The 24,698-nt window shown below is 34.5% G+C and overlaps 8 protein-coding genes, 1 long non-coding RNA gene and 1 pseudogene across 16 annotated transcripts; 5 read left to right on the plus strand and 5 right to left on the minus strand.

Annotated features, from left to right (window-relative positions):
* Positions 1-2,024: 2,024 nt before the first annotated feature.
* Positions 2,025-4,084, minus strand: LOC136343483 (beta-1,4-glucuronyltransferase 1-like). 4 transcript variants are annotated; one of them, XM_066290233.1, is made up of 8 exons: positions 3,940-4,084; positions 3,644-3,887; positions 3,456-3,587; positions 3,295-3,404; positions 3,109-3,207; positions 2,705-2,961; positions 2,527-2,652; positions 2,025-2,477 (listed from the first exon to the last, which is right to left on the minus strand). In XM_066290233.1, exons 1-8 carry the CDS (start codon positions 4,082-4,084, stop codon positions 2,274-2,276), a joined length of 1,317 nt encoding a protein of 438 aa, XP_066146330.1. In that variant the 3' UTR covers positions 2,025-2,273. The 4 variants fall into 4 exon arrangements, with proteins under 4 accessions (XP_066146330.1, XP_066146329.1, XP_066146328.1 ...); XM_066290232.1 differs by having other exon boundaries at positions 3,268-3,404; XM_066290231.1 differs by having other exon boundaries at positions 3,109-3,213; positions 3,268-3,404.
* On the plus strand, positions 4,016-4,435 carry LOC136343494 (uncharacterized). Its single transcript, XR_010732792.1, has 3 exons — positions 4,016-4,155; positions 4,214-4,245; positions 4,298-4,435. It is a non-coding gene; the product is annotated as an uncharacterized lncRNA (long non-coding RNA).
* A 2,893-nt stretch (positions 4,436-7,328) lies between these two features.
* Positions 7,329-8,735, minus strand: LOC136343490 (ubiquitin thioesterase otubain-like). Its single transcript, XM_066290246.1, has 4 exons — positions 8,503-8,735; positions 7,894-8,193; positions 7,657-7,842; positions 7,329-7,607 (listed from the first exon to the last, which is right to left on the minus strand). The coding sequence occupies exons 1-4, from the start codon at positions 8,608-8,610 to the stop codon at positions 7,389-7,391; spliced, it is 813 nt and encodes a 270-aa protein (XP_066146343.1). The 5' UTR covers positions 8,611-8,735; the 3' UTR covers positions 7,329-7,388.
* Positions 8,736-9,163: 428 nt separating this feature from the next.
* LOC136343492 (phosphoserine phosphatase-like) lies at positions 9,164-10,289 on the plus strand. The gene has a single exon (XM_066290249.1). It carries the CDS (start codon positions 9,501-9,503, stop codon positions 10,200-10,202), a length of 702 nt encoding a protein of 233 aa, XP_066146346.1. The 5' UTR covers positions 9,164-9,500; the 3' UTR covers positions 10,203-10,289.
* On the plus strand, positions 10,094-12,588 carry Smyd3 (SET and MYND domain containing, class 3). Of its 4 annotated transcripts, none has more exons than XM_066290237.1 (9): positions 10,094-10,233; positions 10,824-10,965; positions 11,019-11,174; positions 11,230-11,318; positions 11,371-11,498; positions 11,555-11,731; positions 11,784-12,081; positions 12,146-12,311; positions 12,364-12,588. In XM_066290237.1, exons 1-9 carry the CDS (start codon positions 10,218-10,220, stop codon positions 12,584-12,586), a joined length of 1,395 nt encoding a protein of 464 aa, XP_066146334.1. In that variant the 5' UTR covers positions 10,094-10,217; the 3' UTR covers positions 12,587-12,588. The 4 variants fall into 4 exon arrangements, with proteins under 4 accessions (XP_066146334.1, XP_066146332.1, XP_066146333.1 ...); XM_066290235.1 differs by lacking the exon at positions 10,094-10,233 and adding an exon at positions 10,406-10,554; XM_066290236.1 differs by lacking the exon at positions 10,094-10,233 and adding an exon at positions 10,406-10,554 and having other exon boundaries at positions 12,149-12,311.
* A 239-nt stretch (positions 12,589-12,827) lies between these two features.
* LOC136343478 (protein TAPT1 homolog) lies at positions 12,828-15,779 on the plus strand. The gene is made up of 8 exons (XM_066290225.1): positions 12,828-13,237; positions 13,292-13,550; positions 13,604-13,917; positions 13,986-14,083; positions 14,427-14,668; positions 14,721-14,939; positions 14,988-15,172; positions 15,316-15,779. Exons 1-8 carry the CDS (start codon positions 13,105-13,107, stop codon positions 15,612-15,614), a joined length of 1,749 nt encoding a protein of 582 aa, XP_066146322.1. The 5' UTR covers positions 12,828-13,104; the 3' UTR covers positions 15,615-15,779.
* A 26-nt stretch (positions 15,780-15,805) lies between these two features.
* Positions 15,806-18,591, minus strand: mRpS30 (mitochondrial ribosomal protein S30). Its single transcript, XM_066290227.1, has 8 exons — positions 18,227-18,591; positions 17,740-17,946; positions 17,544-17,682; positions 16,985-17,148; positions 16,796-16,929; positions 16,565-16,735; positions 16,190-16,515; positions 15,806-16,128 (listed from the first exon to the last, which is right to left on the minus strand). The coding sequence occupies exons 1-8, from the start codon at positions 18,457-18,459 to the stop codon at positions 15,853-15,855; spliced, it is 1,650 nt and encodes a 549-aa protein (XP_066146324.1). The 5' UTR covers positions 18,460-18,591; the 3' UTR covers positions 15,806-15,852.
* A 76-nt stretch (positions 18,592-18,667) lies between these two features.
* Uba3 (Ubiquitin-like activating enzyme 3) lies at positions 18,668-20,690 on the plus strand. Of its 2 annotated transcripts, XM_066290240.1 has the most exons (6): positions 18,668-19,092; positions 19,143-19,371; positions 19,431-19,607; positions 19,664-19,857; positions 19,912-20,384; positions 20,549-20,690. In XM_066290240.1, the coding sequence occupies exons 1-5, from the start codon at positions 18,790-18,792 to the stop codon at positions 20,350-20,352; spliced, it is 1,344 nt and encodes a 447-aa protein (XP_066146337.1). In that variant the 5' UTR covers positions 18,668-18,789; the 3' UTR covers positions 20,353-20,384; positions 20,549-20,690. The 2 variants fall into 2 exon arrangements, with proteins under 2 accessions (XP_066146337.1, XP_066146336.1); XM_066290239.1 differs by lacking the exon at positions 20,549-20,690 and having other exon boundaries at positions 19,912-20,431.
* On the minus strand, positions 20,397-20,943 carry LOC136343764 (endoglucanase-like; annotated as a pseudogene).
* A 574-nt stretch (positions 20,944-21,517) lies between these two features.
* On the minus strand, positions 21,518-24,695 carry LOC136343481 (protein peste-like). Its single transcript, XM_066290229.1, has 7 exons — positions 24,564-24,695; positions 24,301-24,458; positions 23,043-23,172; positions 22,836-22,986; positions 22,583-22,780; positions 22,144-22,432; positions 21,518-22,089 (listed from the first exon to the last, which is right to left on the minus strand). The coding sequence occupies exons 1-7, from the start codon at positions 24,566-24,568 to the stop codon at positions 21,536-21,538; spliced, it is 1,485 nt and encodes a 494-aa protein (XP_066146326.1). The 5' UTR covers positions 24,569-24,695; the 3' UTR covers positions 21,518-21,535.
* Between the last annotated feature and the right edge of the window lie 3 nt (positions 24,696-24,698).

A 24,698-nucleotide genomic window follows, 5' to 3' on the forward strand; every position in this document is an offset into this window, starting at 1 on the left:
ATTTTCAGATTAATTTTTTTTATATACGTTCATACGCCAACGTCCACTGTGTTTGTGATATACAGGGTGTCCTAAAAAGCTTGTGTCAAACTTGAGGAGGTTATAGACGATATTGCGATAAACAATTATTACATAGAAAGTTCTCAAAAATTAACCCTTTTGACTTCAGAGTCAATTTTCATCAAAAATGTAATGTTAGCTCGTCGACATCAAAAAACTTCGCTACTTAATTCATTTTTTTTAAGATAAAAGTCGCAAAAAAATTATAATAAACACTTCTGGTTACATAAATTTGTTCTTGGAATCATTGAATCGCGCATCCATTGTAAAATGTGCGTATCTTACTATATGAAGAGAGGTGCGAACACTTTTCCCAATAGTTTCTCTTGAGAGGTCAAAGAGTTTCATACACCAACGACTTGATGTAACGCCAAAGGAAAATATCCAACGACCTTAAATCGGGACATCGCACTGTCCACAGGATAAATCCACTTTTTTTCATCCGTCTCCATAAAAAGATCGATTTAGATAGTCATGTTAGAACTACATTCCATCCCCTACACCCACATGAATGTGTGCATTGTGCAATAGCTCAAACAGTGCGCATTGCAGAAAATTTAGGTAGATATTACCAGTTAACCAACGTGGAAGCAGTAACAGTTCAATTAAAAAGTTGCCAATAATACCCGCCCACATGCTAATGGCAAATTGGTTTCGATGAGCTCCGTTCCATCCGATATGTCTTAGTAAAACAAGTCTCATTGGTAAATAAAATTATCGAATCAAAACCCCGTTGGTTTGCGATGCGTTGCAAAAATCATTGGCAAAAATGTACCAATGGCTGATAATCTTGCAGACCTAGTGCTTGCACTTTTTAAAAATAATAAGGATGCAAGAGCTGCCTTACTGTATACTTACCACCCTGTTTTGTGATTTGATCTAAAACTGCCTATTTCTCGTAATCAACGGTTCGGAAACCACTCAGCATAAGCTCGCTCAGTTTCTGTAGTGTTGCATCTTATTTCGCTATAAGCCAAATGCATGTCTGCACACTTTTTAAACATAAACTAGACCATTATCACAATTTAACACAACAATGTTGCGATTACGATTAAAATCAAGGCAAATTTCAGCAAATATGAAGTTCACGAAAGGGATTAATAAAGTTATTTGAGGAGGCAAAAAGTGTTTATTTTGTTGTTTTTTCTCTATTCACTTAAGTTGAATATCGAAGTCTTTTGAACAAAAACGACTCTGCAGCTAAAACGGCTCGTTTTTGACTAGGGGGTTTCTATGCAAAAACTGTTCACCGTAATGGCCCTTATAACCTCCTCAAGTTTGGCACAACCTTTTTGGAACATCCTGTATGTAAACTTCAGCCAATCCAATTAATAAAAAAAGAGCTAAGAAAGGAACTGATTTTTGCACCGTAAAATTATACGCCGATATCTCGAGAACAGGTGAAGCCTTTGAAAATCGCTCAATTTGGAAGGATAATGTCTCTCAATCACCCTATGCAGACATGCAAAATTTCTTTCGCTTCCCGAGATACATGTTCACATTGATGCCTATTTTTTGCGATTTTACAGGTGCGAAAAAACGAAAGTCCTGTGCTAACCCTGGGTACCTCATTCTAGGCCCTGAAGCCGTGGAAAAACATTTTCTTAATCGCCATTTACCCAGATCTTCAAAAACATCTTTAGAAATGTGATTCGGTAGCTAGTCACATCTTTTCTATCAATTCGTTTTGTGCAAAGTCAGACAGTACACCGAGGCAAATTGATAAGGAAACGAGCAAATTGACAGTAGAGATTATCTATTTTTGAATATTTTTATAGATACGAAAATATTATATTCCACTTAATCTCCGAATTTCGCCTTAGGGATTATTACGTAAAACTCTCAGAAAGTGGAAACGATAGTTCTCGTTAAAATGCCTTAAAACCTACCTTGCTGAAGGTTGATTTTCATTCTTACCTTACTACAGTTGATTACAAAAGTTCAGCACTCCCAAATAAACCAAATTATTACAATAAATTTTTTTAATAACGACTGATTCGGATAAAAATGTTTAAATATAGCACTATTCGCATTGGCTCATTAGCAGCATTAACAAGTCTCAACTATTAGTCAACGATGAACGGGTTATCCGCTATATAGAATATGTACAAACCTTCAACAAATTTCACTTATCACACCAAACGAACACAATCATTTAACTCGCATTAAGCTGGATGGATTGACTACTTCCACATCCTCAAATTCGACCAATATTATTTAGAATGGCACTTAGAATTTTCATGATACTTCTTGGTAATGTTATTTAACAGCTTATTATATGACTTCTGGTTTTGTTTCACGTAAGGCAGCCTCCAAGGTTCGTCCTTCCTCTTGGCCATTTTGATCCCAGGCCAATGCACCAGGAAAGCCCCATCAAGTACTATAAGTTTGTACCCTGCCAGGCACATCTCCAACATCTGAAAAATTTCCTACCTCAAATAAAAAATCATCATATGGGTGACTAACCTGAAGCATTTTATCCTGAAAGCCTTCCCAGGAGAGCTTCTCAAAGTACATGGGTTCATGCTTAGTGCCGATGTAAATAGGCTCCCAGCGTTGGTATGGAAATTCCCTCTTGGTTTCTATTAGAGGCTGAAATGGGGAGAATTAGGCTCAGGTTAAGGTTAGAAGGGTTAGTGAGTACCCTGATTACATCCCCAGGGTCACTCTCTATCCATTGCTCTAAGCCTGGAAATTTTTGACAGTGTCCGCAGATAAACTGATGGAAATACACCGCTTTTTCTAAGATTATGAGCTGCACCAGCTCATTCTTAACCTTAGGGATCGCTTCAGTGCTCTCAACTTCGAAGACTGGAATCACAAAGGCCCTTTTCTTACACTCTTGAAGACTTTCCTGGCATTTATAGCTTTCAGTCATGTCAATAAACCGACTAGCAAGGCCTAGCAAAGATATACTTTGTTTAATGTTGCTTAAGGAGTGTTAGATAATGTTGCTTAAAGGATATTGGCTAATGTTGAATAGTTTTGCTTAAAGGGTGTTGGCTAATGTTAGGTAATGTTGCTTAATGGATGTCAAGTAAATTCTACCTTGACTGGGCATTAATTCTGTATCACAAACCATCACATAATCAGTATAACTTTTCTGTCTGGCAGCATTGCGACATACGTTGATTGGATACCAATTATCTAAGGCTGAATAACAACAAAAATTAATAAAATTTAAGTTTGAAAAAAATATCAAGTAACCTTCATTTTTGCCTTTATTGGTATTACCATTGTGATTTGAGTTTTTCAGAGATTTCTGTAATTTGTTCAAGCCCCTGGTATCACATGTTAAAGGGGGCATTATTTTATTTGAGTGGTAAGTGGGCCGAAAATCCTTCCTAGAATGAAAAACTTGTAAATTTTCAAATTAATTGAAGTTTTGTATCTACCTAAAAACCAAATGTAAAGACAGGCGGGACATTCCAGGGACACAATAACAGAAATGCAAAATATGTTCCAGAATAAAATTGGGGTCGCCATCTGGAAGGTAAACGGCCACACTAATTGGGCCCTCCCAATAACTAAAAATTAACACGTCAATACCTATAGACAAATCAAGGAAAACAAAATTACATACCTCACCACTTCTGGCAGGTAAAAGATAAAATCATTGGTCAAATGAGTCACATAAGTGACTTGAGGCTCCGCATCTCCCAATCGTCCTTCGACGACGTTATAAAGAACGCGAAAGGGGCTCTCCTGTCCCAGTTCTGGAGTCCCTGAAACGTTCTTCTCACTGTAAATCAGTTCTGTTGGCAGAGCAAAATTCAGGTGGCAATAGCCCTTCGCTGATTGCGCCGGCTTCAGAGCGCTCAAGTAAGCTGATAAACCAACCAATGAAACTTTTGGCATTAAAAACGTTAAAACCTTTACCTCCAGGTGAGCGAAAAGGGGTTCCTCTGGTGTCCTGGATTATATTGTTGGCGATTCTGATAGTTTCTATGTGGGTCAGCAACAGAATGAACACGGAGAATAAAGAGAGTGTTATTACAAGGGAGACATATCTCAATTTCATCATGTTTCCACAAATTTGGGACTTGCGAGCATCCTGCGCTGCCCCGCTGCACTTGAAATCCAACGAGAGAACGTGTATGTTGGTTGTATGAATCTATAATAAATTAGTAATCAAACCTTTATTTTATCTTAGATAAACACTCAGTGATAAACGACGGAAATGGAGTAAGATACAGTGTGACCTACTTAAAGCATATAACTTCTTTTTCTCTTTTAGGTTACATTAACAACTTAGCTGCTTCTGGATACCAAAAGAGAGCGTTTGTTTCGCAAGTATTCACCGTATGGGGGCGACAGTTTGGCTGGAAAATGTCTGGATCAATATCCTAGATTCAGGAAACTGCTGTAATAAAACATATAACACACATGCTATCGAGACACAGATAAAAGGAGAAATATCCTTGATACAGAGTAATACTTAATATAATTCGTGACTTATTTATTTGGAATTAAACGCCTCATTTTAACCAAAATTTGCTGTTTCATCGAAGCGGTTCTATTTAGAAGTTTTAATTGAACAACACAATATAATAATAAATATCACTGATCTAACAAATATTATTGCAAATTTGAATGCGTACTCGGAACTGGTTGGTTCAAAGGAACCTATCTAAGTCATAACCTTGCTTATTTGTGCCTGTATTTCACCTTACCAATATTAAATATCCATGTAATCAAATGCATGGCACCTGCACGAGATCGACTCAACATGGAATGCCGAATAGGGTCTTAATCAAACCACTATCACATCAAAAAATTTTATTTAACAAGCTGTTTTAACAAATTATCTTTCTAACCGATATATTAAAGTATATAATCTTGACTAAAATAAAATATCTTTAGTTACAGACTAAAGGAGATGTTCGAAATATGGAGAAATTCGTTAGAATTATGATCTTTGAATACTCTTTCGAAAAAGACAATGAGTATTTTCAACCAGAGAACCTGATTCTATTCAGTATAATGTGAATTTTTCTTCGGAGTTATTACATTTTAGGAGAAGCTTAGGGTAAGTGACCCCCAGATATAATTTCAGTCAGTTACGTAAATTACCTGCCACCAGATTATCCAGAATTTAAACTAATTTCTGCATAACATGGTAATTGTAATGATCGTAAACTTATCTTAGCCTATGTTAACTATGCATTATACTAGCCAAAACGTCATTTAAAATTCAAGCATAAAAATCCTGATGTTTTATAATGAAAAGGATATTTCTTTTAAAGCGCAATCCTTTAATCGCAAAACTAAGCCAACATAGTAGAAAGGCTTCAAAATAATAAATTTTACTCAGGGAAATGCAGGATTGCCCATATTACATTATGCACTTTAAAACGAAACTAAAAATGTTTTAATCCACATAGCAAAATCTTTTAGTATACTAATATACAAGATATTGCTTCGCTAGACCGAGCATAGAAAAATTCACGTAAATTTCGATACCATCTAATATCTTCCCTGTTCGTTTAAGGGCAGAAATATATTAGACTTTATTAAAGGTCATTTTATAAAGAACCGGCTTATAGAATACGAAAAATGTTGTTCGCACCATTTACAATATATTTTTAAAAAAGCTTTTCTAAAACCTCCAAACTTATAATGCTGCTCTCATATTGTTTCTGATATTTTCACTAGCAACTATCGCTTTATTATCTGCTACTACATTATTTATATTAATTTTGTCAAAGCGGTTCTACCTATTAAAATTTCTCAAGAATAAAATGTCTTGCACAATAACAGACAAAGTAACTATGATTAAATAGTAATACATTGGAAAGAGTTGTAATTATTCAAACATTTACTATATTAGAAACATAATTAGTAAAGTTTATTTATTGTTTATCAATACTATTAAATGATACATTATTTTGCGATTGGCAGTTTAATTGAGGAAAATATCAGAGCTGCATTACAAGTTTGCAGATTTGAGAAGTTATTTTCAAAATATCTCACAAATGGCGTGAAGAACATTTTTCATATTTTACATACATGTCTCTCTTAAGAGGACCTTAGAAAAATTCTAATACAATTTTGCCCTTAAACGAACAAAGAAGATAATATTAAGTGGTATTAAAATTTACAAGGGATTTCTTACGGTCGGTCTGATAATACAATACCCTGCATAGCTAATTCTATAGGATATACTATTAATTTAAATACGTATTCAGTTTTTCAAAATCATGTCTTCTATGTGCCTTTCATCAACTACAATGCAATCTTAAATTATAAATTTTGCATATTTCAGCGAAGCGAATCTCCTTTTTGACCTTGATCCGTAATAGAAACATTCATCATTTTTTTTAAGATTTATATTTTTTCTGTAACAAATATTAAAAAAAAAATTATCTCCACTTATTCGTCATTGACTTGAAAATTCTCGTGAACTGTTTACCAAAAAACTCCACAGACCAAAAGTAATTGTTTGGTGCGACGTAGCAACAATCCTGAAGCTAAAAGAGCGAATTCGAAATGAAACTGCAAGAATAATTTGAAATTTACTTTACCAGGTGATGCAAAATTTTGAACTTAAAAATAAAAGTTGCATCGAAATTGATGAAAGGCATTTAGACGGCATGATTTTTAAAAATTGATTATTTATCTAAATTAATAATAAATACCATAGAATTAGCTATATATTAATCCAATAAAAGATTTTAAAAGATTCTTTTACTTTGATTAGAAAGTTTTTATTTGACTTTTAAAGTGCATTGCTTAATATGGGGAACCCTATATTTACTTACTAATACCTACATAAGAACTTCCTCACGTTAGACTCAATTATTGCCGTTTAATTACCACATTTCAGAAGCGGCTGATAGCCAAGGTTATTTCATTTTAATTATTTAAGATTTTAATAATCTTCAGCATTAAGATATCTAGCTTACCTGTTAGAATACCATAGGTCCCACTATTTTTAAGTGTTCTTCATAATTTCAACGTGAACTGCAAAATTTATCATCAAGAAAACATTTAGATGTGAACCACCACCGAACCAACATTTAAACCATGGTTGATTCAGTTTGTTCATATTAAGGATTAAAAAATATTTAATGATCAGACGCTAGTATTCCAGAAAGCATCAAAACAGTAGAAAAAACTGCAAAGTCGCAATAATTAAAAATAAAAACTAAGTGAAGAACTCATTTAAAAGAACCACAAATGTCATTGCTTATCCATACCTCCAGCAAGTAATTAATTACTTTTGTAGCCCCCAATAAAAGTTGCATAAACAAGATTATTACCAGAAGTTGCCTTGATAACAATTTATTATAAACAACCGAGTAAACAGAGTATAAATGAGTTTAGCGTTAAATATAGAGAATGTCATAATGACTGGGACGGTAGAGCAGATGAACGGTAGGCGTGGAGCCCTCTGGGAGGTCGTGTTGTGTTACGGTACTTCCTGTTCCTCTGTCCATGTAAACAATTCGAACTCCAGTATTGAAAGCCGAGCAGGCCGCCATAATGTGGATGTGATCACTGTCTTTATACATGGGCTCCACTTCTTGGTGGCAAAAGTCCGCTACCTGGGTAAAGAATTCTTAACATGTGCAATAGATTGATTTAAAAACATACTGTTCGATCGCCCTCAATAAAGCAACTATAAAAGTCCTGGTCTTTCTGCAACTGAGCACTGGTTAAAAGTCTTAAATAAACCACCATGTAGTCAGAGTATCCTTGCTCATTAAAAATATTATTCAGCTCTTTCTTAGCATCATCAACATTTTCTATTTCAGCTAATTTCTTCAAAACTTCCATATACTAAAATTTCACTTGCTATATTGCCAATTTTACACCAATGTCATAACTTACAGTCTCATAAAAATCATCTACAGTGAACTGTTGAAATCCCAGTTCCACCAAAACATTCCGACTATTTTCTGCTAATTTATAAAAGGTATTGAACTCTTCTTTATTGTCCAACAATCGTTCTAATGTGGCATAAATAAATGCTCGGAAGAAGCAATTACCATCTGGGCGAGTTCTTCTAACGTAACTGTATTTCGAAGCTAAGTCTTTTACTTTGGCTAGGTAGACTTGATCTCCAGAGTATTCAGATCTGAGGGAAGTTATAGCATCCAGTTCGCCCACCAGAGGAATGGATTCTGAGATCTACAAATCAAATTTGTATTTATGGCATCTTTGGCATCCACCCAGCTGGAAAGTGCTGCGGTCCGCAAAAGTGGAAAGCGAAAGTTAGAAAAAGAACAGTTTCCATTTCCTAGGTAAAACCTAAGAACTAACAATTCTTACATGCATTGTAAATACAAACTTTGGTGTATGAAAGTGACAATGAAATTAGACAAATATCAAAGATGCTTGAAAATATGTTCATTAATTTGTTGAACCACCATGGACCTCTGTGCAGAGACAACAACTTCTTAGAGTATGAGCCTTTAACCTGTGTGGTCGTTTATCTACCTCTTTTTCAATTTGCCGCTGCTGAGCTAAAATAAGTTCGTCTTGGTTGCCAGTTTGTTGGCTGTTTTCAGGCAAATTATTCGTCTGTGTTTCGCCTTCATCCCCCATTTTAGGAATATTTGCTGGAAATCTGAGAGGAAAATCAATTTTTAATAATTAGAAAATTGGAGAATATTCCAAAAATTAACAAACTATTAAGTGACATAGACAAGGGACAGCGACAGTTGTCACCTGACAAGAGCAACTAAACAAACTTAATTAGGTAATATGGCTGACCATATATCACGCCATCTATTATTATCATGAGAATCGTTGACATATTGTTTGGGTTAAGAATAATAACAAAAAAAGAGCTTTAAATCGTAATTTTGCTACATTATAGGTCTGCAATTGTCAATTTTCGAATTGAAGCAAAAAATTTGTCTAAATCGCTTTATTTTTCAGAGATATCCAGGAAATGAAAAGTTAAAATTAGAGATGTAAATTAATTACTGTGGTTTGCCAAAACTTAATTAGAAAAGAGAGATAAATAAATTCGATTTTTCCCAAATACTTTCCCAAGTATTCAAAACTCTTTAGCTTTCGGTGTCATATCCCACAGACCATAAAAACGCGCAACTTCTCCATTTAATCAAGTTAGTCTCCTTCATCCTTTTCAAAATACAAAATTTGTTTGAGATTTTAAACGCCCTGTCTACAGTTTAGAAGGCTTTTTTCCCCTCTACTCTACTAATCAGCTAAATATACGTGGATGTTTGAATCAGCATTTTTAAGCTTTGATCAAGGCTCCATAGGTCCCCACTTTCTTAACACTATTAACATGGCTATTAAACAGTTATGAATAAATACGCAAACCAATAAAATGCAGTTGCCTTCTCATCAACTCATTATCATCAAACGCAACAGCATGTTGACTTGACACTATCTCCCTTTACTAACTACAATAGGTCAAAAGATTATTTAACCCACAAACATAACAAATCATTCAAAAACAATTCATGCTTAGTGCTACAATTATGTTTGAAGAGGTGTTTGCAATCCTGAAACGAGTGGACTGTGTCTGTTTTGATGTGGACTCCACAGTTATTCGAGAAGAAGGCATTGATGAGTTAGCCAAGTTTTGTGGAAAGGGTTTGGAAGTAGCCAAGTTGACTTCTCAGGCAATGAGCGGGTCCATGACGTTCCAAGAGGCTTTGAAACTAAGGCTTAACATCATTCAGCCAACCATTGGGCAAGTGCAGGATTTCATTCGAATGTACCCACCCACCCTAACTCCAGGAGTTAAAACTTTAGTAGATGTGCTACACAGGAGGAAAGTCCCAGTCTACCTAATTTCAGGGGGGTTTAGGTGCATTATCATCCCTATAGCTGACCAGCTTAAAATATCTCACAATCATATTTTTGCCAATCGCCTGAAATTCTATTTCACAGGAGAATATGCTGGTTTCGATGAAGATCAGCCCACATCTCAGTCAGGGGGCAAGGGCTTAGTAATACAACATTTGAAGCAGACTTGTGGTTATAAAAACGTGGTGCTGATTGGGGATGGGGTCACGGACTTGGAGGCTGCACCTCCAGCTGACGCCTTTATTGGTTATGGAGGCAATGTTATTCGGGCTACTGTTAAGGCCAAGGCCAAGTGGTTTGTGACGAATTTTAATGAGATTTGCAATGTTTTAGTGAACCAAGCCAACGTTTAATGCCGTTGTCTTGAAATGCTGGTTAAAAGTGGTAAACTTTATTTTTGTATTTGATAAAAATGTATTCAATATATAATTTAAATTTTCCGACGAGGTCATTTGAATCAAAAACAATTCATGCGCTGTAAGAAAATATATATTTTCTACATTGTTTACACGGAGGTCGTCTATTCAATTGTTCATTTTAAAATTCCCACTGAAAGTAAGTGTCATTGCTGAAAGTTAGGTTAGATCTAAATATTCCCGATATTTAAATTTTAATTCTTCTATGTTTTATTTCCGTTTTCGTTTGAATTGTTTAATTAATAAAGTAATGCAATATTTCTAACTATGGAAGAGTTAAAAGAATCAGGTACTTCCTCTGTTTAGTTCTAGCAATATTGCCGAATAATCTTCATTCTCATAACATCTTGTTAAACCAACTTGTTTACTCAATTAACGTTCATCAAAACATGTTTTCGCTTTAAAATACCTCTATTCATCATACAAAGACATTTCAAACTAAAAATAATGCTGCAGTTTATTAATACAATGTTTTGAGATATTATGTCATATTGGCAAAAACCAGCAATCTATTTTTGTATTAGTCTCAGTACTTGAGCCTTATTTATTAATTTTTAGCTGAAAGCAGCACTAACAGCTCGGAAATGCCTGTTAAAAAAGAGACAGTTCCTGTGGGAACTACGATTCTTATGGAAAAACCTTTTGTTTATGTGTTGAGTTGCAAGTTTCGTACCGAGTGCTGTGATTTTTGTTTTAAGAAGTAAGTTCAAAAGGATCAGTGACATCTGGGTAAAATTTTCATTAAAATTTTAGGAATGTGGTAATGATGAAATGTTCTAATTGCAAATATTCATATTATTGTGATAAATTGTGCCAGAAACATGCATGGCCCCTACACAAGCAGGAATGCAAAACTTTGAAACAGATAAGTCCAAGGATATTGCCTGATGCTGCTAGAATGTTATTTAGGTATAATCCAATTTACACCCTCAATCACTACATACTTAGAAATGCCTAATTTCAGACTGATAAAAAAATTAGAAAATGGTGGATTGACATATAAGGGCTACTATTCTGAAAAGAAGTATAGGATGTGGAAAGATTTAATGTCGCGTAAGTATTGGTAACAATCCCTTTATTAATTCTTGTCAAGAAACAATTTTAGACTACACCGAACTAAAAAATGACAAGGGAAGAATGGATCATATTAGTTCTTTATATGCAATACTCTCAGATGTCTTAAATGAAGACCTCATGCCAAATTTTGCAGAATTTATGGGTTTATATGGCAGAGTGAGCAGGCTTCATTTGCTACTTATTTCTTTACATTTCTTCTCTTTGATCTCTAGATGTGTGTCAACAGCTTCAATATATGCAACCAAGAACTACAAAGTTTAGGAACAGGCATTTACATAGGAGCGTCAATAATTGACCATTCATGCCAGCCAAATGCCTTGGCAATCTTTGAGGGAACTACTTTATTAATTAGAACGGTAGAAAAGCTGCCATATTTAGACTGGCTTAAGGTGAGATTGAGGTTGATGCACATAAATGTGGTGGATGATTTAATTATTGCAGATTAGAATAAGTTATATCGATGTTTTGGCGTCCATAGAGGAGCGTCAGAAGGAACTATTGGAAACCTACTATTTTCTGTGTGATTGCCCAAAGTGTTTGATCCCAGAAAATAAAAAGGAAGTGTTTGGAGCAGTTTGTTCAAATCCAACATGTGATAATGTTGTATATATTGATGATGACACTAAAGGCTTTAAATGTCAAAAATGTAACTCCATATTTTCAAGTGAATTTATAGACCTGTTTAAATCAGTTGTGGAATTTACTGAAATGCATTTACGCAGTATGAAAAACATAAGTTGTATCCTTTATTATTGTTATTTCTATTGCAATGTTATGTTAAGAATGTTTTTTAACAAACACAGTAGATTTAGATGTCTGTAAAATTTGTTTGAAGAGGCAGAAAGGGTTGTTGAATAAGTATCATGTGAGGCACATGAAAATTTTAGATTTGGCCTTTGAAGCTGCCATTGATTTGGAGGATTTTGATAGTGCGCTGGAATATGGCTTAGAACTGGTGGAAAGTTATAAGTAAGACTTTCAAGTAAAACCTCAACACGATTACAAAACCGATTAATTTCAGCAAATATTATCCAATCATTCATCCTCTTACAGGACTATTACACTTGAAGCTATGCAAACTATTGCTGTACAAGGATAAAACCGTAGATGGCATCTCCCACTTAAGAAAAGCTTCAGATATTTTGAAAATTACGCATTCTGTTAATAGTTCTCTGTATAAGTCTGAAGTTTTTCCGTTAATTCAACGATGTAAGAGTTTATTAAATAAAAATGGGATAAAATAACAGAGTTCATTTTCTTTCGTCTCTAATGGTTTTAACCGACTGGCATTCAGCCAATTTCAAAATATAACTATGAAGGGATAGGTATATCAGGATTTTCATCTCCATTGTTTAACGATTTTGTATATAAAAGGTTTACGTCGATACTTTTAGGATCTATAATACGTTGGCAGAACAAATTGTATGTACGGGTCTCCATCTGGTGGCATTGTGTCTAATTGAACCCGGCAAACAAGAAAACATATGTTTTTGACGTTTGTGTACGACTGACCATAATGATTCTAGACGTGTGATTAATCATACTCAAAAAAAGCAAAAAATTGTCCAAAGCAGCCGTAATTTTAACAACTCCAAAGTATATTTACTAACTCTATTGTTGTGTTATTTAAAATAATCATCAATACTCCCCAAAGGGGCAAAAGCAGCCCTACTAATTGTTAAATTGATCATGAAAACAACTTTATCAAGAATGATCTTTGACCATATTTTAAAATATTACAATTAAATAGTCACCTTTGATAATGGAACAGAAAACGGCTAGCACCTTAGAAAAGAAAATTCGATTCGGACAACCTACAAAATTGTTTAACCAGGACAATCATGTGGAGGACTTATGGAAAGATGGTGATTATAATGATCATCTCAAAACCATTGGTAAAATTCTTTCATTAAATAACATTCTAATCTAATCTATATTACTATCCGAAGGTAAAAGGCCTTCCTTAGTCTCGTTTCTAAAGTCTGAAGTAACCAGACAATATTTGCTGGAAAATGATGAGGAGCGCTTCAGTGTGGGCAGAGAAAAATTTTATTTATTTATGAAAATACCAAAGGAAGTGGAGAAGTTCATGCTTTATGGAGTTTTGCATTGTGTAGACAGCTTCTTGTTTGTTTATACCTATTTGCCTGTCAGAGTAGTTCTAGCATTGGTAGCACTCATAATAAGGTCATTTTCAAAATGTTTTGGGTAATGAAGCCATCTAAATGAATATCAAATTATGTTATTATTAAATTTCACAGTTTTCCTGATGATAAATCAAAGAAAATCTTGTCAGCTGCAGAAATTTGTGATCTCCTGAAAACCCTCATTTTAATAATCTGCATTATGGTTTTATGGTTGCTAGACACCAACATGCTCTACCACCTCATAAAAAGCCAATCAGTAATAAAGCTTTATATTTTCTATAACATGTTGGATATTGGTGATAAACTGTTGATATCCTTGGGACAAGACACATTAGATGCCTTATTATGGACAGCTACTGAGCCTAAAGGAAGGAAACGGGAGCACCTGGGTGTAATCCCTCATCTATTTCTTGGAATTGTATATGTCAGTATCCTTTTCAGATTTCTCTCATAGCCAAACATTCAGAAAAAAAGTCCCCTTAACTTTCCTTTATAGTTATGCACAGTATTTTATTACTGTTCCAAGCAACAACCCTCAATGTGGCTATAAATGCCAGTAATAAGGCCTTATTGACAATAATGATGTCAAATAATGTAAGTATTTCTTAAAGGGGGTTTCACTAGGTAGTCAAAACTTGCAGTCCAATTGCATTTGATTGTATAAAATTGTTGATGAATGCCTTAGACTGGCCAAGAAACTTGCAATTGTAACAAGTATGTGGATTTTATAAGATGCGGTAACCAAAAATATGCTTCTCACATTTTTAAAAATGGTTACTTGGCAAATAACCAGTTTGGATTTGCTTGAATTGTGCATGTAACTGAATTCAGGATTGAATTAAAACATTAATGATTGTGAAATTAGACAGTAAGAATTTGCACACTGATTGCGCTAGTACTACGTCTTTTATTGGTGAATTATGCAAAGTTATTTCAGTTTGTAGAGCTGAAGGGCAGTGTATTCAAAAAGTTTGATAAAAACAACCTGTTCCAAGTATCCTGCAGTGATATCAGAGAACGATTCCATCTTGTGGTTTTGCTGTTTGTTGTTATATTGCAAACAATGAAAGGCTACAAATGGGATAATATTGATATTTTGTGGCCACTTGTTTCTAATGCCATTTGGGTGCTTGTGGCAGAAGTGTTTGTAGACTGGATTAAACATGCTTTTATTACCAGGTTTCTTGATTACCATTCTTTAGTTAACGTCGACTATTAAATCATTCTCTAGGTTTAACGAACTGAATATTGATGTATACAAAGATTACCGAACTAGTATAGCTTATGATTTGACTCACATGTTGCAAAAACAAGCATTTTCCGGTCATTCAGACATAGTAGCTAGAAGGATGGGTTTCATAGCTTTACCCCTAAGTATACTTTTTGCCAGGGTTTTCTTCGCCTCTGTTGATATAGGCAGCATTCCTAGCGTACTTATATTTCTAATTGGGTAAGTAACCTGAGTAATAGGTTCTGGATCTTATTAATTACTGCCTAGGTACATCTGGGTATGGACTTGGAAAATTCTGATTACTGTTGTAATTTTCGGCAAAGCTTGCAGTATTATCGATCAGCATAAACTTGAAAAAATGTCCCAAAATAGCCCAGTAAACCAGTCAAGAGAACCCAAATTTAGAAGCTTTGCCACAAGTCCTCAACATAAAAATGGTTTTGTCCCTTTAGGTATAGTTGGTTGTCTCTTTTAATAATCATTTTTAAAACAAACTGATTACACAAATAATCCTCTATGACCCTTCTCTAATAATTTCATAATCTTTAAATAAAATTTCATCCTCTTGGTGGACCTCACACATTTATCTTTATAGAAGTCGCTGAAAGCGACTTAGATATAGCGTCTCTTCCCTATGATTTGGGTGCCTCCTCAGTTATATTCGCCAACAGTACTGTGGATTTAAAGGATGCTGCTTTAAATGAAGAAATGTTAAAGAGCAATTGTCAAGATGTCAGAGTGGAACAAACCAATGAGGACATTGTAACCCGCAGTGTACCTGATATCAAAAAAGAATTGAAGGACCAAGAGACTTGCACAAAAAATGAGCCTGAAAGCTTAAAGAAAAGTGAAAGTGAACCAAGTTTGGTCAATATGACAGAAAATTCGGGGTAACAGCTACAAAAAATGTTTTATATAATTGTATAGAGAAAATTAGTCTTTCTGTGATTTTTATTTTTGTTAGAAAGAAGAATATTTTCTGAAATATGAAAGCTCTTGCAAGCAAAGTTTTGTTTTCCTTATTTGAAATTGTTTTTATTATAAACAAATTTGGCAATAGTGGATTTTTATTTTAAAAATCGAAACGCAAAAAATTTATATTTATTAAAACAACAAATTATAAGTAAATAACTCATGGCCAATAGGTCTTAGCCCTCCGACCTTTATGCCTGGGCAAATTTGGTCTCAAAGCCCTAGGAATATATACCGGAAGCATATCATTTAGTTTCCTATTCCAGGGCTTCTCAAAGAATTCAAAGAATCGCATCTTTTTGTCCATTTGTCTGGTATTATGGTCAATTTTATAAATTTTCTCCCAAGAGTAATATTCATCCATTTCAATATGCCTAGGCCTATTGGACGTAAGAAACTTGTACTGATCTTCAAGCCATTTTCGTTTATCATCATCCTGGGAAAATATTTGTATTAATAAACAGGTAAGATAAATATTAAAGACTTAAGTAAATCACCTGATAATCGGCTACTACTTTTTCTTCCTGATTTAAATAAGGCCTCAAATTTACACCTAATCGTTCTTTAGGTTCAATTTTATACATTTTAATCAAATTAATCAAAACTTCTTCATTAAGTCCCACTATTTTCCCATTATTTACTTCCTCGTATAATTTAATCTTATTGCTAGCCCAGCAGACATTTCTCTTGGGGTTTTCTTTGCAATTTTTACCATGCACAAGAATAGTATTCATTTGATAAACATAGAACTGAAATTCTTTTCCATTAGTGAGAACCGTTTGAGCTATTAAGGGATATGTGATATCATTATAAGTTGTAAAACCTATAAAGAATTACAATTATTCACTTTTATAACAAAAACTACATTTTACCTAAGTAATTAGCCTGTCCATGTAACCATGCAAAAGAAGACAATACTGCTTGCCTATGGGTAGCGTTTTTGATATCTTCTAGATCTGTGTAGTAGTTATTTCTCTCAATCATATGGCCAGTTTTGAGATATGAGATTAAACCGAAAGTATGAGAATCTGCCGGCCAGAAACCTGGATTGATAAATTGAATAATATGTGTTGTCAGGATTTATATGAAAAGTAACAACTTGCCAGGAATATTTGTTATCCGTCTATATTCATATTTCTCTCCAATGATTGTGGGATCATAATGAAAAAACGGGACGTTAAAATCCTGATTTTCAGCCTCAGACGGAGAAATCACATATGGAAGTGGTAAATCAGACCTGTGAAATGATAGCTTTGCATGATGAATTTTTTTATTCAAAGTTGGACTAATACCTTAAAGTTAGTATAGGTGAGCCAATGTAACAGAAAATGCGATCGACAGGATCATTAGCAAACTTCTTAAAGAATTCGTGACCTTCTTTACTTTTCTTGACATTCTGGGGCGGATTCATGCCTCCTACTGCCCAAGTGGACTCTAGTCTTGCATCAATATCAACCTTAATGTAGTAACGAATTCATCAGTAGATAAATAAATGTTGAAGACCCAGTCCAGACAACATGCAATATAAGATGAATCCTGCATTTGAACGGAACTTCGAGCATTATCTATTATGTCAATATTCGAACTGTGAGTTACATATTTCTTTAGATCATTGTTGTTATTGACTCTACGTTTTAATATTGTGATTCATTCAAGGCGCGGCGTACCCTTCATTTATTTTTCTCAGTTAAAATAGTACCAAAAAGTAGATCCTGTTACAACTATCATTGTACTTAACAGATTTGTGCAAATTTACAATCCTTGACAAATTTTTTCCTGACATCTTTCTATGTTCCTAATAAATTTCCTGTTACATTACCATGGCCTGGACTTGGTTTAATAAATACAAACCTCAGTGTTTTTAATGTGAGGAACCTCATGAGTTAAAGTAGTAGTCAAAACCCTATTTAAACCTTTTACTATGCTAGATGCTAGCAAGTTTTCACGCTCTACATTTGACAACTTAGTACTCTTTAAATCATAAAATTTTCTAAAACATTGTACCAGAAATTATTGAAATATTCAGGCAGTTATAAACAGCACTCACTTAATTCCCTCAATTTCCATCAACACCAGTTCCTCAACAGCTTTTAAAATGGATCCTAAGGTATCTTCTTTGACAGGAATATTTTGGTAAAACTTTGGTAATTCTTTATCTTCAATTAAATGGGTTCTGGTTACATGTTGGGCAAAAGTTAAATCATCATATGGAATTAATTCCTCTCTTAGTGTATAAATTTTGAAACCATAATATCTGAATAAATTACAAGTAATTAAAATGAGAATTTGAACGGAAAAAGAATATTTTGAATATTTTGATACTAGAAGGTCCTTCTTTCTATAAAATTTGATGTACAGTGCAACCTGCCTAATCCAAATTCATGTTGTATATACTTCATTTTAAAAAAATTATAATATATAGAGAATGCGTATTTTTTATCTAGTGTAATATTAAATAGATGCAGTTATGATCTATAGAACCTATATATGCAAGGACTTTCTATATCAAATAATTGAATGAAATTCCACACTACCGAGGCATATTGAGTTTGATCTGTTTTTCCTCGACAGTCTTAACATTTCTGATTTGCTCAAATAGGGCTTCGTTCCTCCGTTCAACCGTTTTCTCATAAGATAAATCCAAAATTGGCGGATACTGTGGGGTGGCTGTGTACTCTTCCTCTTCTTTTATTACTGGAGTTGAAAAACATCTTGACTTTGGTAGTAAATTGAATCTAAGGCTTCGCTGTATACGAATTAAGCTCATTTTTTTATCTTAAATGTCTTAAAAATTTAAAAATTACAAAAATTAAAATACTCAAGTTAAATTGACATTGTAAAAGAAAATTCTGATCATAACCTAACTTAAAATTTACCCAATTAAATCGTTCGTTTCATATTTTAGGAGTAAATGCTATTTGTTTTTCTGTGCTCATTATTTGCTGTTTTAGATAGACAAAGGAGGGTGATCTCTGTCACCTCTTTCTATCCTGTGGTGGAATAAGAATAACCTCCATCTTCCTTTACTGAGTTGTTTTTTAAAATTAATTTTGTTATATCTATTTCAACCGAACAAAATCAAAATATTCAGTTATATATGGACGAAACAGCCAAAGAATCCTCTCAAAAGAGATGGACCCATCTAAGAAAAGTCTTGGAAAGACCGGGACCCTTCAGCCACCCAGAATTCGAACCATCCCCAGATATCCTGGATTTTATACTCTCCACTTGCAAAATACTAATAATAGGAGCTGGAGGCCTCGGCTGTGAGCTCCTTAAGGATCTGGCAATGATGGGATTCAAGCACATTCATATAATAGACATGGACACCATTGATTTGTCTAACTTGAATCGTCAATTCTTGTTTCGGCATAAAGACATTGGAATGTCTAAAGCTGAGGTGAGGTGGGCTGTGGCTGATGATATTTGATTGATCAACGAAGGTTACAGGTGGCTGCAAAATATGTTATTAACCGAATACAAGGGTGTCAAGTAGAACCTCACTTTTGTGCTATACAGGATAAAAATGAAGATTTTTATAGACAATTTAATGTTATAGCGTGTGGATTAGATTCCATATTAGCAAGGAGGTGGATTAATGGCATGATTGTGTCATTGTTGAATTATGATGAGAATGATGTTTTGGATCAGTCTAGTCTAATACCTTTGGTGGATGGAGGTAAGTCTGCTTCACTATACCTTAAATGCAAAAAAACATACACAGCATCATTTGAATAGGGACAGAAGGTTTCAAAGGAAATGCCAGAGTCATACTTCCAGGAATGACTGCCTGTGTTGAATGTACTTTAGATCTATACCCACCACAAATGACTTTCCCTTTATGTACCATTGCCAACACTCCCAGACTTCCAGAACATTGCATTGAATATGTTAAAGTAGTTCAGTGGGACAAAGGTGCCAATAAGTTCTTTCTCCAAAAATCCAATTTATTTTATACCACTTATTCTTAGAAAACCCTTTTGGGGTGCCATTAGACGGCGATGATGCCCAACATTTGGCGTGGGTTCATGAAAAATCTGTAGATCGAGCTAGTCAATTTAATATTCAAGGAGTTACATTTAGGTTAGTGCAGGGGGTTGTGAAGAATATAATACCAGCAGTTGCATCAACTAATGCTGTGATAGCTGCAATTTGTGCTACTGAAGTGAGTTAAATGTTGCCTATTTAAATGATATGATTGCAAACTTTTATTATTCAGGTTTTCAAACTAGCTACCAGCTGTTGCAACCCATTAAACAACTTTATGATTTTCAATGATATTGATGGTATTTACACTTATACTTATGAGGCAGAAAAAAAAAAAAATTGCAGTGTTTGCTCCAATATACCCCAACAAATTTCTGTGGAGGATCCCTCAAAAATGAAACTAAAAGATTTAATTAGTTACCTTTGTGAAGACAAAAGGTTTCAAATGAAAAACCCAGGCCTTACCACCACTATTGATGGGAAAAACAAAACTTTATATATTCCCACTATTGCTGCCATAGAGATGCGCACAAGAGCAAATTTAAATAAAAGTCTTTTAGAACTAGGGCTGAAAGATGGGCAGGAGATCATTGTGGCTGATATCACCACCCCAACATCTGTGATACTTAAGTTGACTTACAAAGCAAATGATGTGGAGATGAATGCTGATTAACAACTGAATATATTTCATTTTAATTTGTTAAGGTAAAAATATTTCATGAAATGCTTTTCAATAAAAGATTTTCATTTTATTTACCAATTGTTGAAACATTCTAATAATATCAATCAACTCTTGTGGACATAGAACTTCCTCAAAAGTTAATTTTGGGTTTGGTGCTCCCTCCATAAACTCCCATCGCCACTTGCAGCCTGGCTGCAGGACAGGCGACAATTCATCACACTCCTAGAATAATTATCGCAGGAAGTAATACAAAACTCAAAACATACAGTATCTACTCAGTACTGATTCTTCTGTATTACTCACCTCATCTAATGAACTCAGTACCTTATTCCTCAGCACATGACATCAGATAAAGGCCCACTTCATCCCCAGGGTTAGATAAATCGAATTGATTTTGAGTCAAGTCGCCGCCAGTGTTGGTGATCTGAATCAGGAGTTACTTGCCTTGCAATTGACCTTGGAACGAGAGAACATGCAGAAGCAGCATCAGCTTGTGTCGTTGCCACCTAAGTTAATTTTTGCAGTAAATTGTGTTAAAATATAACTAAACTGTTCCAATGAAATAGGCTGCAGCAAATCCATATGAAATGGTCGAGTTGACGATCAAAGCTATTGGTCGGAACACAAATGAATCTAGAGGTTCCGCTTCTGGTTTACAGCTCGAGTGGTAATAGAAACTTTCAGTGTTGTGTTCATCGGTATCGCAGGATTTCACAGGGTTTACAAAGGCTGCGGGTAAGCTTCCTACCCTGTTATTTTACGTTTTATTAACGTAAAGTCTTTTATACAATAGGGGGAGTTAAACCAAGAACATAACGGTTTACTGTAATTTTAATAGCGGATAGTTACCCCATCGCCGCTAATCGCTAGAGGGACAGTTTTGATTTTTGAAGCCCTTTCGGCGTACCAACTGTAATCTAAGAAGTTGCAGGGATATTAGATAAGAAGATAGTTATGCACAGGCGAAAGTGAAGAAAACTTCAAACGCTAAGAACCTTTTTTTTAAGATGTTTGCATCACAACTAAATTCGCTTGACTTTGCTTATTTTGAAAATAATTTAAATAAGTGTTTATTTTCTCACTTTCCACGTAAAGTGATAAACCCCTGTAGATATAAGTTTTTGGAAGTCAATTTGGCATATTCCAAACACCAAGACTATTTTAAGTAAGTTTATTACGTGTTCTGTAGGTTTTTGTCAGACAGTGGAACAATTTCGTAACAATTCTCGCGCACTTGCTTCTTATCTGAAACACACACTGAAAATATACTATAAGCACTCCAAACTACTAAAGTAAGACCAAAACATATCAGCCCTATAGATGCGTAATTGAAGTAGTTTGGTAATCTCTGGATCAAGCGAAGCTTTTCAGCCAATTCGTCTTTTAATTCCAAATGTTGCGTAAAGTAAAACATGGGGAAGAAAATTTTTGGGACGTCCTGGTATAAGAGAAAGCCTTGAAGCGGTTGTAGCAGCATATTCATTTGCATGTTGGCTCCAATATCCATTATAATGCCGGATTTTGGTTCTATTATTATATATAGTTGATGCTTGGTCTGTTGGGGGTGCATTCCGTCAATTAGATTTGAGTAGTATGGATCTGCAGCATAGAAATGGGGCAAAGATAAGTAAGTCGGGGAGTTTTTCCTACACTTAGACACGTCCATGACCCCCGAAGGAAGGCACTGAGTGTTTTCGCAGAAGCAGCGGTTTTCTGGGATTGTAGACCCTACATAAAAATATATTTTGCTGTTTAAATTAGGCTATTTTATGATATTCAAACCATTGTCGAAAATCTTATCGCCTGTGAATTTGTACCCCGTGATCCCTTTAATAACTTCCTCCTTTTCGAACCTTAGCTCAGCAAATTTGCACAATTCCGAAGAGAAAAATATCAACTTTGTCTTTTTGATATTCAAAGGGTAAAATTCCATAGCGGAACCTTTAATATCCCCGCATTTACCCGGATAGAGGCCTGAGTGATTTTTGTAGTTCCACGTCAATAAGCGACCGAAGTTATCATCGGTTTTTGTATACATGTTGAAGACACTATTCTGGACAGTCCCATTGCTCTGGAAGAGAATACTCTTTGAAATAGGTTGGAGAGAGAAGAATATAAAATTCAAATTGAATACATTCAAATTTCCGAGTGCAATTTAGTCAAATACTCAAATAATTTGAACGTAAATCGCAGGCTAACGTATTATAAAGCAGGTACCTACACCATAAAACATTCCAAACCTATCTTGGACATTTAGTCCGGGAAACCTGCTCAGGACATTGAGAATTCCATCAGGGTATCCATCGAAGAGAATTTGGCGTGCCGTTTTGGTTACGTAAAGTGGGGAGAGAATGGACATCGACATGGACAACACTCTTTTGCTGAAGTAGTTGAAGTTTTTGGCCTGATATGCCACCGTCTGATATATATTGTATATGATTAAACAGGACACTTAAAAATTCTCTCTGGCTTACCAATGGTACGGCATTGATTGTAGTAATTAGGTCATCGTCCAGATTTCGAGGGCTGTAGCCCGGGTCGAAGTAATAAAGTTTCCGAACCTTATAGCTTATGGTGTCATTATTGTTCCAAACTAAGTCGGCCTTTTCTTTTACTTCTTTAATTCTAAGCAGTAATAAGGAACGTTATAGCCCCTTTCCAGTTGTTTTCGATTAACCTACCGATAAGGTCCTATCTCTTGGAACCGGGGCTTAACGCCCTTATGTCTTAACTCATTTGGATTCGTCCAGTTAAACAAATATAAATTCAAATCCAGCGGGGGATCATTCGCTATCCATGCTTTAAATGGTTCTGCAAAGCAAATATAATTTACAGGATGTCTCATAATAGGTCATAATGTCAAAAATTCCGAAAGTGAATCTGTGGATGATTTTAAGGAAAAAAGTTGATATGAGTTTCGGATTGTTTTCCCTTCCTGTCTGGAATATAGGGTAATAAAAGAACGTTTAAAAAATGTTTTCTTATCAAGTCCTTATCGGCATTAAATATTTTTATGAGAATTGGGAAGCGGAAAATAGTTGTAGAGACATATCTTTTAAAGGGAAACAATGTTTTTACCTTTATAAGTGGCATTCGCGGTAATATGACCTTGTACATTTTAAAGAAAAATATGATACGCCACTGATTTTTAAATAAAAATTATTTTCTAAATACTACATATTTCTGCGAAAAAAGATCTTTTGAATATTTTTCAGTGTGTTGACCGTTGTAAAGAAGAAAAAATATCATTTTTTAACTAATGTTAAAACTAATCTGCTAAATTAAGTACATTAGGTTACCTATAAAAGAACAATTACATGAGGTGCTCAAAATACCCTTAATCTGCAAGAATGCATGCCTCGACACTTTTTTGCATCATCTCGCACTTTTTGAACAATCCCTGGTGCATTTTTTATTTTGTTAAACTAATGAATTATGGAATTTTGCGGTTGCTGATTATTGCGGTTAATTTTTTCGATAAAAACGATTATGTTATGATAAATATTCCAGAGAACTCTTTTCACAGAAATATTAAACATTTAGAAAATTATTTTCATTTCAGAAAAAATAGTGGCTTATGGTATTTTTCGTTTAAAATGTACAGGCTCATATTCATGACGATGTCATTAGTGAAGCTAAAAACATTGTTTTCTCCTGAAAAGGTGTGCCTCAGCATATATTTTATATTCCCCAATTTACATAAAATTATTTAATACCGGAACGAACCTATTAAAAAAAAACTAATAATATTATATTTTTTTATCAACCGGTATTTCAGACAAGAAGCGAGAACAGATCCATATTTATATAAATATTTTTTCTCAAAACCACCCGCAGGGTCACCCCCTGGATTTTTGACATACTATTACGAAATACCTTATATGTTTTATTGGTAATTATTCTTAATCTTTCTAATTCTCAATCTTCTTAAGTACTCACCAGAGTTTTTCGTAAACGTAAGTCGATCCCTTAAAATATACTCATATACGGAAACCAGGAACGTTGCGAAAGTTAATCCGCTACTAATTAATACTATCCCTGTTACTAGCATGCATAGTTTGATGAACGGACCTTTGCCTTGCTTCAGATCTTTGACCCTGAAAATTTTGAAATTGTAGTAGCGTTATCAGCGATTCTTTGAACACTCTGTAATCCTTATTTCAATATTTTGTATACTTCGAATAACACGTTACGGTACTTACTCCATGGTACTAAACCTAAATGCTCGAAATAAAGATAAATACTGAGTAAAACTTGTAAAGGCAACAAAGATTTCTCGTTGGTATAATCTTTTAGCATTATTAATGATTTTGATTATTTTATCAGAAATTACTTGA

Source organism: Euwallacea fornicatus, chromosome 15 (genome assembly GCF_040115645.1).
Source record: "Euwallacea fornicatus isolate EFF26 chromosome 15, ASM4011564v1, whole genome shotgun sequence".
Lineage (NCBI taxonomy): Eukaryota > Metazoa > Arthropoda > Insecta > Coleoptera > Curculionidae > Euwallacea > Euwallacea fornicatus.

Excerpts from the sequence above, each read along its gene's own strand:
- LOC136343483 (XM_066290230.1), bottom strand. The coding sequence starts at position 4,084 with ATGATGAAATTGAGATATGTCTCCCTTGTAATAACACTCTCTTTATTC. Across the intron at positions 3,888-3,939 it reads CCCTTTTCGCTCACCTGGAG|CTTACTTGAGCGCTCTGAAG; the intron begins GTAAAGGTTTTA and ends TTGGTTTATCAG. Across the intron at positions 3,405-3,455 it reads TCTTTACATTTGGTTTTTAG|GAAGGATTTTCGGCCCACTT; the intron begins GTAGATACAAAA and ends TTTTCATTCTAG.
- LOC136343490 (XM_066290246.1), bottom strand. The coding sequence starts at position 8,610 with ATGGGGGATGAAGGCGAAACACAGACGAATAATTTGCCTGAAAACAGC. Across the intron at positions 8,194-8,502 it reads AGCGGCAAATTGAAAAAGAG|ATCTCAGAATCCATTCCTCT; the intron begins GTAGATAAACGA and ends TTTGATTTGTAG. Across the intron at positions 7,608-7,656 it reads TTATTGAGGGCGATCGAACA|GTAGCGGACTTTTGCCACCA; the intron begins GTATGTTTTTAA and ends TTCTTTACCCAG.
- LOC136343492 (XM_066290249.1), top strand. The coding sequence starts at position 9,501 with ATGCTTAGTGCTACAATTATGTTTGAAGAGGTGTTTGCAATCCTGAAA.
- Smyd3 (XM_066290235.1), top strand. The coding sequence starts at position 10,533 with ATGGAAGAGTTAAAAGAATCAG. Across the intron at positions 11,175-11,229 it reads GCTGCTAGAATGTTATTTAG|ACTGATAAAAAAATTAGAAA; the intron begins GTATAATCCAAT and ends GCCTAATTTCAG. Across the intron at positions 12,082-12,145 it reads CAGTATGAAAAACATAAGTT|TAGATTTAGATGTCTGTAAA; the intron begins GTATCCTTTATT and ends TAACAAACACAG.
- LOC136343478 (XM_066290225.1), top strand. The coding sequence starts at position 13,105 with ATGGAACAGAAAACGGCTAGCACCTTAGAAAAGAAAATTCGATTCGGA. Across the intron at positions 13,918-13,985 it reads TCTTGGAATTGTATATGTCA|TTATGCACAGTATTTTATTA; the intron begins GTATCCTTTTCA and ends TTTCCTTTATAG. Across the intron at positions 14,084-14,426 it reads CAATAATGATGTCAAATAAT|TTTGTAGAGCTGAAGGGCAG; the intron begins GTAAGTATTTCT and ends AAGTTATTTCAG.
- mRpS30 (XM_066290227.1), bottom strand. The coding sequence starts at position 18,459 with ATGAGCTTAATTCGTATACAGCGAAGCCTTAGATTCAATTTACTACCA. Across the intron at positions 17,149-17,543 it reads CTCACATTAAAAACACTGAG|GTTGATATTGATGCAAGACT; the intron begins GTTTGTATTTAT and ends TACTACATTAAG. Across the intron at positions 16,516-16,564 it reads TGGACAGGCTAATTACTTAG|GTTTTACAACTTATAATGAT; the intron begins GTAAAATGTAGT and ends AATTCTTTATAG.
- Uba3 (XM_066290240.1), top strand. The coding sequence starts at position 18,790 with ATGGACGAAACAGCCAAAGAATCCTCTCAAAAGAGATGGACCCATCTA. Across the intron at positions 19,372-19,430 it reads AATACCTTTGGTGGATGGAG|GGACAGAAGGTTTCAAAGGA; the intron begins GTAAGTCTGCTT and ends TCATTTGAATAG. Across the intron at positions 19,858-19,911 it reads CTGCAATTTGTGCTACTGAA|GTTTTCAAACTAGCTACCAG; the intron begins GTGAGTTAAATG and ends TTTATTATTCAG.
- LOC136343481 (XM_066290229.1), bottom strand. Across the intron at positions 22,987-23,042 it reads CAAGAGATAGGACCTTATCG|AATTAAAGAAGTAAAAGAAA; the intron begins GTAGGTTAATCG and ends ATTACTGCTTAG. Across the intron at positions 22,781-22,835 it reads CAATCAATGCCGTACCATTG|ACGGTGGCATATCAGGCCAA; the intron begins GTAAGCCAGAGA and ends AATATATATCAG.